Below are 12789 nucleotides of genomic sequence, written 5' to 3'. Positions count from 1 at the left end.
TATGGTTTTTTCATCATGGACGGCCCAAAGAATGTCATGCAGCTGCGTCTCCGGTCCGCCCAGGACAAAAAGCCCATTTTCTGTCATGATTTTTGTGATAGTAGTAGGAGACCACCACATCTATGATGATACCGGGTTTTGTCACAATTATCATCATAGAAGTGTCATATGTATGACAGAAAAAAATTTCGTTTGGCCCAAAATGTCACGGATGTGTATTTTTTTTGTAGTGCTTCCTGTGCCAGTTGCTTCCCCCGCCCTGACTGCACTCATCTCGGTCCACGATGGCAAGACGACATCCCCAGCAATCATCTCCGAGGAGCTCTGCCACTTGTTCAGGCCAGACTTGGATCGGGAGTTCACGGTGGTGTTCCCGGATGCGGCGAGCCTCCGCTTTGGCACCCACAGCGCCCAGTTGACCTTGGCCCTCAACCAGCTTAAGGTCCGCATCTCGGTACCATTTGTGGATTCGCTTGCTGTGGCCTCCTTGACCTTGTTATGGATTCATATTCGTGGGCTTCCTCCCATTGCTCGTGTGGAAAGCGTCATCCGGGGCATGTCCCGGCTCCTGGGCAAGATCGTGGCAGTGGATACACTCTCTCTGGTCAAGGGGCCAGCTGTGCGTGCTCAAATCAAGTCTCCAGATCCCTCCAAGCTTTAGACGACTCTGCGAATGTTCTTCAATGACGCGGGATATGACCTGCACATCTCGGTGGAAGATGATCTCGCTGCCTCCCCTGCCAACCCCGGTGATGGCGCCGATTCCAATGGGAGGAGGGGCCCGGGGAGCCGGGCGACCACCGCTCCGACCATGACATGTTGGGGAACGTGGTAATTTCCAAAAATTTCCTACGATCACGCAAGATCTATCTATGTGATGCATAGCAAAAATAGGGGAGAGTGTGTCCACGTACCCTCATAGACCGAAAGTGGAAGCGTTTAGTTAACGCGGTTGATGTAATCGAACGTCTTTGTGATCCAACCGATCCAAGCACCGAACGTACGGCACCTCCGCGTTCAACACACGTTCAGCTCGGGGACGTCCCTCGTACGCTTGATCTAGTTGAGGCCGAGGGAGAGTTTTGTCAGCACGACGGCATGGTGACAGTGATGATGAAGTTACCGGTGCAGGGCTTCGCCTAAGCACTACGACGATATGATCGAGGTGTGTAACTGTGGAGGGGGCACCGCACACGGCTAAACAATGTCAAATTGTGTTGTCTTTTGTACTATTGGGGTGCCTCCTGGCCACGTATATAAAGGAGGGAGGGAGAGAGGAGGCCAGCTAGGTTTGGGCGCGCCAGGGGGGAGTCCTACTTTTCCTTTGTTCCACCAGAGGGAAAGGTAAGGGAGAGAGAGGGGGAAGGAAAGAGGGGCGCCGGCCCCCTCCCCTAGTACAATTCGGTTTGGGCAAGGGGAGGGGCTCCCCTCTCACGTGTCCCTTTCTCCTCTCCTCCAATAAGGCCCACTAGGCCCAATACTTCTCCCGCGGGGTCCTGGTAACCTCCTGGTACTCCGGAAAAATGCCCGAACCACTCGGAACTATTTCGATGTCCAAATGCAACCTTCCAATATATGAATCTTTACCTCTCAACCATTTCGAGACTCCTCGTCATGGTCGTGATCTCATCCGGGACTCCGAACAAACTTCCGTACATCAAATCACATAACTCATAATAAAAATCGTCATCGAACGTTAAGCGTGCGGACCCTACGGGTTCGAGAACTATGTAGACATGACCGAGACACATCTCCGGTCAATAACTAATAGCGGAACCTGGATGCTTATATTGGCTCCAACATATTCTATGAAGATCTTTATCGGTCAAACCGCATAACAACATACGTTGTTCCCTTTGTCATCGGTATGTTACTTGCCCGAGATTCGATCGTCGGTATCTCAATACCTAGTTCAATCTCGTTACGGCAAGTCTCTTTACTCGTTCCGTAATACTTCATCCCGCAACTAACTCATTAGTCACAATGCTTGCAAGGCTTATAGTGATGAGTATTATCAAGAGGGCCCAGAGATACCTCTCCGAAACACGGAGCGACAAATCCTAATCTCGATCTATGCCAACCCAACAAACACCATCAGAGACACCTGTAGAGCACCTTTATAACCACCCTTTTACGTTGTGACGTTTTGTAGCACACTAAGTGTTCCTCCGGTATTCGGGAGTTGCATAATCTCATAGTCCGAGGAACTTGTATAAGTCATGAAGAAAGCAGTAGCAATGAAACTGACACGATCATAATGCTAAGCTAATGGATGGGTCATGTCCATCACATCATTCTCCAAATGATGTGATCTCGTTTATCAAATGACAACACACGTCTATGGTTAGGAAACATAACCATCTTTGATTAACGAGCTAGTCAAGTAGAGGCATACTAGGGACTATAAGTCTTGTCTATGTATTCACACATGTACTAAGTTTCTGGTTAATACAATTCTAGCATGAATAATAAACATTTATCATGAATTAAGGAAATAAATAATAACTTTATTATTGCCTCTAGGGCATATTTCCTTCAGTCTCCCACTTGCACTAGAGTCAATAATCCAGTTCACATCACCATGTGATTTAACACCAATATTCACATCTGTATGTGATTAATCCCTATAGTTCACATCGTCATGTGACCAACACCCAAAGGGTTTACTAAAGTCAATAATCTAGTTCACATTGCTATGTGATTAACACCCAAAGAGTACTAAGGTGTGATCATGTTTTGCTCGTGAGAGAAGTTTAGTCAACGAGTCTGTCACATTCAGAGCCGTATGTATTTTGCAAATATTCTATGTCTACAATGCTCTGCACTGAGCTACTCTAGCTAATTGCTCCCACTTTCAATATGTATCCGGATTAAGACTTAGAGTCATCTGGATCGGTGCAAAAGCTTGCATCGATGTAAATCTTTACGACGAGCTCTTTTATCACCTCCATAATCGATAAATATTTCCTTAGTCCTCACTAAGGATAATCTTGACCGTTGTCCAGTGATCTATTCCTAGATCAAAATTGTACTCCCTTGCCAAACTCAGGCAGGGTACACAATAGGTCTGGTACACAGCACACCATACTTTATAGAACCTATGATTGTGGCATAGGGAATGACTTTTATTTTCTGCCATGGTTGGGCTTTGTGTCTTACTCAACTTTACACCTTGTAATACAGGCAAGAACCCTTTCTTTGACTGATCCATTTTGAACTTCTTCAAAACTTTACCAAGGTATGTGCTTTGTGAAATTCCAATTAAGCGTCTTCATCTATATTTATAGATTTTGATGCCCAATATGTAAGTATCTTCTCCGAGGTCTTTCATTGAAAAACTCTTATTCAAGTATCCCTTTATCCTATCCAGAAATTCTATATTATTTCCAATCAACAATATGTCATCCACATATAATACTAGAAATGCTACAGAGCTCCCACTCACTTTCTTGTAAATACAGGCTTCTCCAAAAGTCTGTATAAAACCATATGCTTTGATCACACTATCAAAGCGTTTATTCCAACTCTGAGAGGCTTGATCACTGGAGCTTGCACACTTTGTTAGTACCTTTAGTATTGACAAAACCCTATCGTTGTATCATATACAACTCTTCTTTAAGAAATATCCATTTGAGGAATGTAGTTTTGACATCCATTTGCCAGATTTCATAAAATATGGCAACTGCTAACATGATTCAGACGGATTTAAGCATCACTACAGTTGAGAAAATCTCATTGTAGTCAACACCTTGAACTTTGTCGAAAACCTTTTGCGACAAGTTGAGCTTTGTAGATAGTAACACTACTATCAGTGTCCTTCTTCCTCTTGAAGATCCATTTATTTAATATGGCTTGCCGACCATCGGGCAAGTCCACCAAAGTCCACACTTTGTTCTCATACATGGATCCCATCTCAGATTTCATGGCCTCAAGCCATTTTGCGGAATCTGGACTCATCATCGCTTCCTCATAGTTTGTAGGTTCATCATGGTCTAGTAACATGATTTCCAGAATAATATTTCCGTACCACTCTGATGCGGATCGTCCTCTGGAAGACCTACGAGGTTCGGTAGTAACTTGATCTGAAGTTTCATGATCATCAGCATTAGCTTCCTCACTAATTGGTGTAGGAATCACTGGAACTGATTTCTGGGATGCACTACTTTCCAATAAGGGAGAAGGTACAGTTACCTCATCAAGTTCTACTTTCCTCCCACTCACTTCTTTCGAGAGAAACTCCTTCTCTAGAAAGGATCTTAGCAATAAAGATTTTGCCTTCGAATATGTGATAGAAGGTGTACCCAATAATTTCCTTTGGGTATCCTATGAAGACGCACTTCTCCGATTTGGGTTCGAGCTTATCAGGTTGAAGCTTTTTCACATAAGCATCGTAGCCCCAAACTTTAAGAAACAACAACTTTGGTTTCTTGCCAAACCACAGTTCATAAGGCGCGTCTCAACGGATTTTGATGGTGCCCTATTTAAAGTGAATGCAGCTGTCTATAATGCATAACCCCAAAACGATAGTGGTAAATCGGTAAGAGACATCATAGATTGCACCATATCCAATAAAGTGCGGTTACGATGTTCAGACACACCATTACGCTGTGGTGTTCCAGGTGGCGTGAGCTATGAAACTATTCCACATTGTTTCAAATGAAGACCAAACTCGTAAGTCAAATATTCTCCTCCACAATCAGATTGTAGAAACTTTATTTTCTTGTTACGATGATTTTCCGCTTCACTCTGAAATTCTTTGAAGTTTTCAAATGTTTCAGACTTATGTTTCATTAAGTAGATATAACCATATCTGCTCAAATCATCTGTGAAGTTAAGAAAATAACGATGCCTGCCATGAGTCTCAATACTCATTGGATCGCATACATCGGTATGTATTATTTCCAATAAGTCAGTAGCTCGTTCCATTGTTCCGGAGAACGGAGATTTAGTCATCTTGCCCATAAGGCACGGTTTGCAAGCATCAAATGATTCATAATCAAGTGATTCTAAAAGTCCATCTTTATGGAGTTTCTTCATGCGCTTTACACCGATATGACCCAAATGGCAGTGCCACAAATATGTTGCACTATCATTATCAACTTTGCATCTTTTGGCATCAATATTATGAATATGTGTATCACTACGATCATAATTCAATAAACCATCAACATTAGGTGTATGACTATAGAAGGTTTTATTCATGTAAACAGAATCACAATTTATTCTCTGTCTTAGATGAATAATTGTATTGCAATAAACATGATCTAATCATATTTATGCTCAACGCAAACATCAAATAACATTTATTTAGGTTCAACTCTAATCTCGGAAATATAGGGAGTGTGCGATAATGATCATATCAATCTTGAAACCATTTCCAACACACATCGTCACTTCACCCTCAACTAGTCTCTGTTTATTCTGTAACTCCTGTTTCGAGTTACTAATCGTAGCAACCGAACAAGTATCAAATAACCAGGGGCTACTATAAACACTAGTAAGGTACACATCGATAACCTGTATATCAATTATACCCTTCTTCACTTTAACACCCTTCTTATCCACCAAATATTCAGGGCATTTCCGCTTCTAGTGACCATTTCCTTTGAAGTAGAATCACTCTGTTTCAGGCTTTGGTCCAGCTTTGGGCTTCTTCACGGGAGTGACAACTTGATTGCCATTCTACTTGAAGTTACCTTTCTTTCCCTTTGCCCTTTTGTTCAAACTAGTGGTCTTGTCAATTATCAACACTTGATGCTCTTTCTTGATTTCTACCTTCGTCGATTTCTACATCACGAAGAGCTCGGGAATCGTTTTCGTCATTCCTTGCATACTATAGTTCATCACGAAGTTCTAGTAACTTGGTGATGGTGACTAGAGAACTCTGTCAATCACTATATTATCTGGAAGATTAACTCCCACTTGATTCAAGCGATTGTAGTACCCATACAATCTGAGCACATGCTCACTTCTTGAGCTATTCTCCTCCATCTTTTAGCTATGGAACTTGTTGGAGACTTCATATCTCTCAACTCGGGTATTTGCTTGTGAACTTCAAATCCTGGAACATCTCATATGGTCCATGATGTTCAAAACGTCTTTGAAATCCCGATTCGAAGCCGTTAAGCATGGTGCACTAAACTATAAGGTAGTCATCATATTGAGCTAGCCAAACATTCATAACGTCTGCATCTGCTCCTCCAATAGGTATGTCACCTAGCGATGCATCAATGACATAATTCTTCTGTGCAGCAATGAGGATAAACCTCAGATCACGGACCTAGTCCGCATCATTGCTACTATCATCTTTCAACTTAGTTTTCTCTAGGAACACACATAAAAACATAGGGAAGCAACAACGCGAGCTATTGATCTACAACATTATTTGCAAAATACTATCAGGACTATGTTCATGATAAATTAAAGTTCAATTAATCATATTACTTAAGAACTCCCACTTAGATAGACATCCCTCTAATCATCTAAGTGATCAGGTGATCCAAATCAACTAAACCATGTCCGATAATCACGTGAGATGGATTAGTTTTCAATGGTGAACATCACTATGTTGATCATATCTACTATATGATTCACATTCGACCTTTTGATCATATCTACTAGTAGAAACCCCCCCATTTGTCCCAGTTCGTGAGGGCTATTTGTCCCGGTTCCTGAACCGGTACTAAAGGGTCGTACTAAAGCCCTGTCCCTTTAGTCCCGGTTCGCCCAGGAACCCGGACAGATGGGGCTCCACGTGGCCGCTGCCGCTTGCCCAGGCAGGGGGGGCCTTTTTTCCCGGTTGGTGCCACCTACTGGGACCAAAAGGCTTCCACGCATCAGCATTGCAGATGCTGGGTTTTTTGTTTTTTTTCCTGAAGGGGGGGGGGGGTGGGGGGGTTTTGTAGGGTTAATTTAGGGGTTTCATATATTGTGTTAGCTAGCTAAAGAGAGAAGTGTCCTCTCTTATCTCTGTGCTTGGTCGACGCTACGTATATAGAGGACTCGACATGCTAGCTAGCGAGTAAGCAAATGAAGGAAACTATTAAGTACAAAAGATCGTCATGAACATACACAGAGAGAAGTGATCGATCTTTCCTTCTCTCCAAGAGATTGGTCGAACAACAAATTTTCGTATATCTTACCGACGGTATGGCTATATATATAGGGTGGCACTATTCTGATCGCAGGATCAGAATAGTTATTCGGATCACGGCGCCCCTATATAAGCGCGATGAAGTGTTCCTGAAATTAAGACCAACACTAGACGCCCATTAGCACGTCGCCGAACGGCCTAGTAACCCGGCCACGACCTTCCCTGTGCACGCTGCATCTAACCTCCCACGATTCCATCATCCTCCTCCCACAGCGCCGCCGACGTCCACCGGCCTCCTCCTACGCACCTTCCGTCGGCCTCCTCCCGCGAAATCGACGCCGCCCGTCTCCAACGGAGCCACCGGCGGCCTCATCCCGCGGCCCTCCAGCCGCCCTTTTGCTGCGGCCACGCGCCTACCTCTGCCCCCGGTCTTCTCCGGCGGCCGCGCGCCTTCCTCCTGCCGTTGCCCCGCTGCGCGATCTCCTCCCGCGGACGCGCCGTTGCCGATCCCCTACAGGATCCCGTGCCTCCACCACCCCCAAGATCCTACACCGTTGGGCGGGATCTGGCACCCCGCATCCACGTCCCGGAGAGCCCAAGCACGCCGTCGGACGCGTGCACTCGACACGACACCTCCTGCCTCGCCACGTCGCCGCCTACCCCGTCATCACTGCAACCACACATCGCTCCGGCCGGGATCCACCGCGCAGTCCAACCTCGTCTGTGCGTGCAGTCCTCCCAATCTGCTCGCTTGACAGCAGAGGTGAGACCTCCCTCACTGCCCCTCCTCCACCTCACGACCTCCTTGCAGACAATTCACCAAGCGCTGGCAGTTCAATTTGCTCTAGCAATTCAAATTTGCACCGAGATGAATATGTCTGTGTTTCGTTTAGTATATGTTGAGAAAATTTAGTATTATTTTTTCATTTCGCTCCAGCAATCTTAGTATTTGCAATTCGATGTGTATGTGTACATTGTGAAAGTTAAGTATTGTCTTGGTCCACAATGACCATGACGAGCTAAGTAATTTTGTCCAATCATCTATATTGGTGCATATCTTGTGTTTGCTGAAATGCCTCCACGAACAAGAATACTAGTTCCATTTGTTTCAAGTACGTGTGATGTGGCCCTCTGTTTTTTTATTCTTCCGGGAAATTCTTGTAGTGTTCTACATCTCCTTGTTCTCTTGTAATGGGGCGTGCACTGGTTGTTCCATGAAAATATTCTGTAGCTAGCTGCTAGTGCAACTACTCTCTCGCGTGTGTTGCTTCCTGTCCTTCCGGTGCCACTCTAACTACTCTCTCGCCTGTGTTATTGTTCTACGTGATGCCTTTGCTTTGTGTCCACGCCCGACTGGATGATGTTTGTCTATCACTAGGTGCTAATTCTCTATCTAATTGATTCTGATCCACAGCAAAAAGTGCTCCCAAATCTGCAGAAAGAGCTCCTGACTTTTTATGTCTGAAGTTCAGTTGTACCATGGAGACGCCGTTCGAAACACTAGCAGGTGACGTGCTAACCAGCTGCAGGTCACAGTCTCCTCGAGTTGCAGGTCGCGCCCTTTACCCATCAGCATCGTCACCTGCGCCCTAGTTCATATTCTACGGCTGAATATTATCGTAACAGTCTTCTTCAACCCATTGTTTTTCCTCAAAAGGTTCAGAGTTCTATTGGGTTAGAAGCCACAGGAGAGCAATTAAATTTGTGTTTGCTTTTTAGTAAATATTCTAGGGCTGAATGTTATGGTAACAGTCTTGTTTGAACCGTGGTTTTTCTTCAGAAGGTTCAGAGTTCTATTGGGTTAGAAACATGTACAGTTTGTCAGTTTGTTTCAGGTCGTTTAAATCTGGAGTTCTGGACTCTCTGATCTACCTGGTTGCTTCCGCTGGCCGTCGAAGCCTACCGAGGTGGTGCCCCACTACTACCTCTGTCTCCCTGCACCCCTCCTCCACACCACAAGGGCGACAGAGGTATCAAAGTTGTTGTTGTTGCTCTTCTACCACATCTTCAGGTTCGGAAAAGTTCAGCTTGGCACGGGACGAAAGTTCAGCTGGTGGAGCCCTGTCAACAACAACGTTTCGCTGTGCGGTGTAGGCTATGGTGGCAGCACCATTTTAATTCTGCGTTTCTCCTACTGCCAACAAAGGAGAAGAACGGCCAGCACCGTGTTACTACTGCTACTGCTTGTTTTTGCATGCACAGCCAATTTGGGCGTTACCTGGAACAAGACATAGCAAGAAAATTATGGAGTGATAGAGATAAAAGAGTAGTGTGCCTACGTGGTGTGGATATGAAACGTGTGGTGTGTGAGAGGACAAGAAATGTGTGTTACTATTCAGTGATAAAAATAACTTGTGATTCAGAGAAAAAGCAACGTTCTATTTACCTAGTGCTCATGATCAGCTATAAAGCTTGTATTTTTTAACTCTGATTCACACTAGAACTTTATAAGAGAATTTGAAACTATTTGCTCTAATATTTTCACTACTTATAGTTCAAAAACAAGAATGGTTAAATTTCAAGATACGAAAAACTTGACAATAAAGAAGAAAATAACATTCAAAAAATTCAAAAACTTCAATGAGATAAACAAGCAGATTTCATTCACTCTCTCACTTCAAAACACATGGAAAAAACCATGTAAAACTCAAGCGAGAAGTTCATCATTAAAAAAGACGAAGTTCAAATGAGAACAAAGGAAGAAAGTATCACGTCGCAAAAAATAAAAAAGGAAGTTCATCATTAAAAAAGACGAAGGTCAAACGAGAACAAAATGAAGAAAATATCATGTCACAAAAAATCAAAAAAGAGAGTTCATCATTAAAAAAAGACGAAGTTCAAATGAGAACAAAAGGAAGAAAGTATCACGCTACAAAAAATCAAAAAGGATCACCGCATGAAACATAGTAAGTTTGGAGAATAAAAGAAACTATATTGTTTTATTAAGTTTAACCGGTGAACCCAAAAAAAGTTGGATGAGAATAAAAGTTCATAAAAAATGTATTTTCACCATTTCTAAATTGAAAAAATTAGAAGTTCAAATTGTAAAAATAAAGCAGTACAAAATTCATAAAAAGGATCTTCACCGTTCCTAAAAATTTCTAGAAGTTCAAATTTAATTAATTGAGTGGTTCAATATTTACTACATAATTAGGACTTCTTACTATTGAATAACACCAAGAAAGTTGCGTGTTTTCAAATTTAATTAATTGAGCAGGAAAGTTGCGTGTTTTCAACAGCTTATTCATGTGCAGCAGAAGTTCAAGTCAAACTAACGGGGTGATTCAGCGCTTATTCTTGAAAAAGTGGAGAAAATTATACATGCTGTGTAGGTCAAAAGTTTGGCTTTAAATTATGTTTTGCGAAGGTCAAAATGTTGTGTTCGAGAAGGTCAAGTGTGTTATCTCAGCAAGTTCAAAATAAATTTAAACATGCAAGTTAAAACATGCAAGAAAACAAAAAGGGAGAAGTTCAATTTCTAAAGATGACGCGGTTCAACGTGTAAACCAACGTTGAAAGAAAACAAAAAGAAAATGAGAAGTTCAATTTCTAAAGATGAAGCGGTTCGACGTGCAACCCAATGTTGAAAGAAAACAAAAAAGAAAGGAGAAGTTCAATTTCTAAAGATGATGTGGTTCGACGTGCTAAACAATGTTGAAATAAAATAAAAAGAAAAGAAGAAGTTCAATTTCTAAAGATGACGCGGTTTGATGTGCAAACCAATGCAAAAACACACACAAAAATGTTGTTTTGGTGTCTTAAAATTTTTTTATTCATAAAAAATGATTAAGAAATAAAACCAAGAAGGCCATATTAAAAAGATGGAGAAATTCGATGATTATAGAAAACTCAGATTTTCATCATTATTAAAAATACGTCAGAGTGAAAACAGCAAGAAGTTTAACGTGAAAACGGCAAAAAGTTCAATTACTACATTGAATGAATTTCGGATGAATATTTTTTTAAACCGTCGTGAGTATGAAAAAATGATCAACACAGGAAAGTTGCGTGTTTAGAGCAGCTTTCCGTCGGTATATCACTTGCTCAATTCCGGTGAGTGGGTGGGGAGCTGCAAGCCAAAAGAGCACATGAAAAACAGAGTGAAGTTCAAGTACACGTGTCGAGAAGTTCAGGTTCTTCACGCGGTGCATTTTTGAAGAATCAGTTTCGCGATGAAGGCAGAACGAATGATCCTACCATTTTTGAAATTACTTCAAAACGGCTAGGAATCAGATAAAACTATAAACATAAAAATGTTTCGCATTTTCTGTATCTTTTCAACAGTATATTATTTGCCCACTCCGACAAAGTTTGTAGAAATTACGACGAAAACATGTTTTTAGCCATTTTCAAAACTGACTTAAAACCGTAAAGAATTGAGAGAAACAATATATAACAAAAAGTTTTGCATTTCCTCAAGCTTTCCAACGCCATATCATTTGCTGCATTCGGACGCACGGTTAAAAAATTAGCTTGAAAATACAAACTCGGTGAAACTTGAACCGTTTTCTTAATTACTTTTAAACCTTTCAAAATTATAAAAAACTTTCAACATGAAAAAGTAGCGCATTTTTATTAGCTTTCCAATGCCATATCATTTGCCTCAATTGGATTAGCCATTTAGAAATGACATCAAAAATACGAACTCGGCTGTTCGGTTTGTGAAATTTTACGATTTTCCAATTTACTCTTTAATCATAGGGAATTAGAGAAAACTTTCAACATGTAGAAGGAGCGGTTTTGCAGCAGCTTTCCAACGCCATATTATTTGCCTCATTCCGATAAACGGTTTGGAAATGCGATCGAAAGTACGATTCACATTTTTTGTATGAAGAAAAAACGGTTTTCAAAACTGCTCTTAAACCGCTTATATTTTGCCCAAAATTTAACTTGGATCATGATACTGGTGTCCATAGCTTTCCAACGGTATATAGCAAGTCCCATTTGGGCAATGTTGGCGGAAGTTCAACCTAGCATTGGGAGAAGTTCAGGTCGAACAACTCAGGCAGTAAAATTGCAAAAAACGCGAGTTCATCATGACCCGAGTGCAAAATCCGCCAATGAGAGAGATTCCCATTTAAAACAGGTATTTAGTTGCTAAAAAACATTTCTAGATTACACTAACATCACATAGAACACGACTAATCAGAATAATTCGCGCGGGGAGACACGGTTACGAAGATAGCCCGAAGGTCGGGTTCGTACAGAGGGAAGTTCAGGCGCGTTACTTAGGCAGGTCATGTTGTGATCAGAATATTATTCTGATCCCGTGATCAGAATAGTGTTTATTTATATATATATATATATATATATATATATATATATATATATATATATATATATATATATACTACGTACGAGAAAATCTATTTATATATATGCATAACGTGTACAATGTGTAAGATCTCTTACAATACCCTAACATATGAACTCAACTTCCACATGCAAGGTGGTATTCTCCGGCTTTATTGATGACGTGGTCAAGAAAGAATCCAACCGATTCCTCTTGAATTGCTCGCATGCGATCTTGTGGTAGGAGTTCATTCCACATCTCCCACATCTAATTTGAATAAGGGGGTCAATACATATATATATGAATGAAACTCAACAGAAATGATGGTAATAAAATAAACTTGTGAATATTTTTGCTTATGCACTTCATATTGTCTTTTAGAGTAGCGCCGCCTATTCTTGGC

General features: G+C 41.7%; 1 protein-coding gene across 1 annotated transcript; it reads left to right on the top strand.

Annotated features, from left to right (window-relative positions):
- The first annotated feature begins 211 nt into the window (after positions 1-211).
- On the top strand, positions 212-9549 carry LOC123138958 (serine/arginine repetitive matrix protein 1). The gene is made up of 3 exons (XM_044558802.1): positions 212-619; positions 7265-7856; positions 8508-9549. Exons 1-3 carry the CDS (start codon positions 212-214, stop codon positions 8684-8686), a joined length of 1179 nt encoding a protein of 392 aa, XP_044414737.1. The 3' UTR covers positions 8687-9549.
- Positions 9550-12789: the final 3240 nt, after the last annotated feature.

This window comes from Triticum aestivum, chromosome 6B, assembly GCF_018294505.1.
Source record: "Triticum aestivum cultivar Chinese Spring chromosome 6B, IWGSC CS RefSeq v2.1, whole genome shotgun sequence".
Classification (NCBI taxonomy): Eukaryota; Viridiplantae; Streptophyta; class Magnoliopsida; order Poales; family Poaceae; genus Triticum; species Triticum aestivum.
The sequence above is the reverse complement of the archived record's forward strand: the minus strand, read 5'-3'. Positions and strand labels throughout refer to the sequence as shown.

What these genes read in the sequence shown, in the direction of transcription:
- LOC123138958 (XM_044558802.1), top strand. Translation starts at nt 212, where the DNA reads ATGTGTATTTTTTTTGTAGTGCTTCCTGTGCCAGTTGCTTCCCCCGCC. An exon ending in CTCTGGTCAAGGGGCCAGCT is followed by an intron (nt 620 to 7,264) that starts GTGCGTGCTCAA and finishes GACCAACACTAG; the next exon opens with ACGCCCATTAGCACGTCGCC. An exon ending in CTGCTCGCTTGACAGCAGAG is followed by an intron (nt 7,857 to 8,507) that starts GTGAGACCTCCC and finishes TCTGATCCACAG; the next exon opens with CAAAAAGTGCTCCCAAATCT.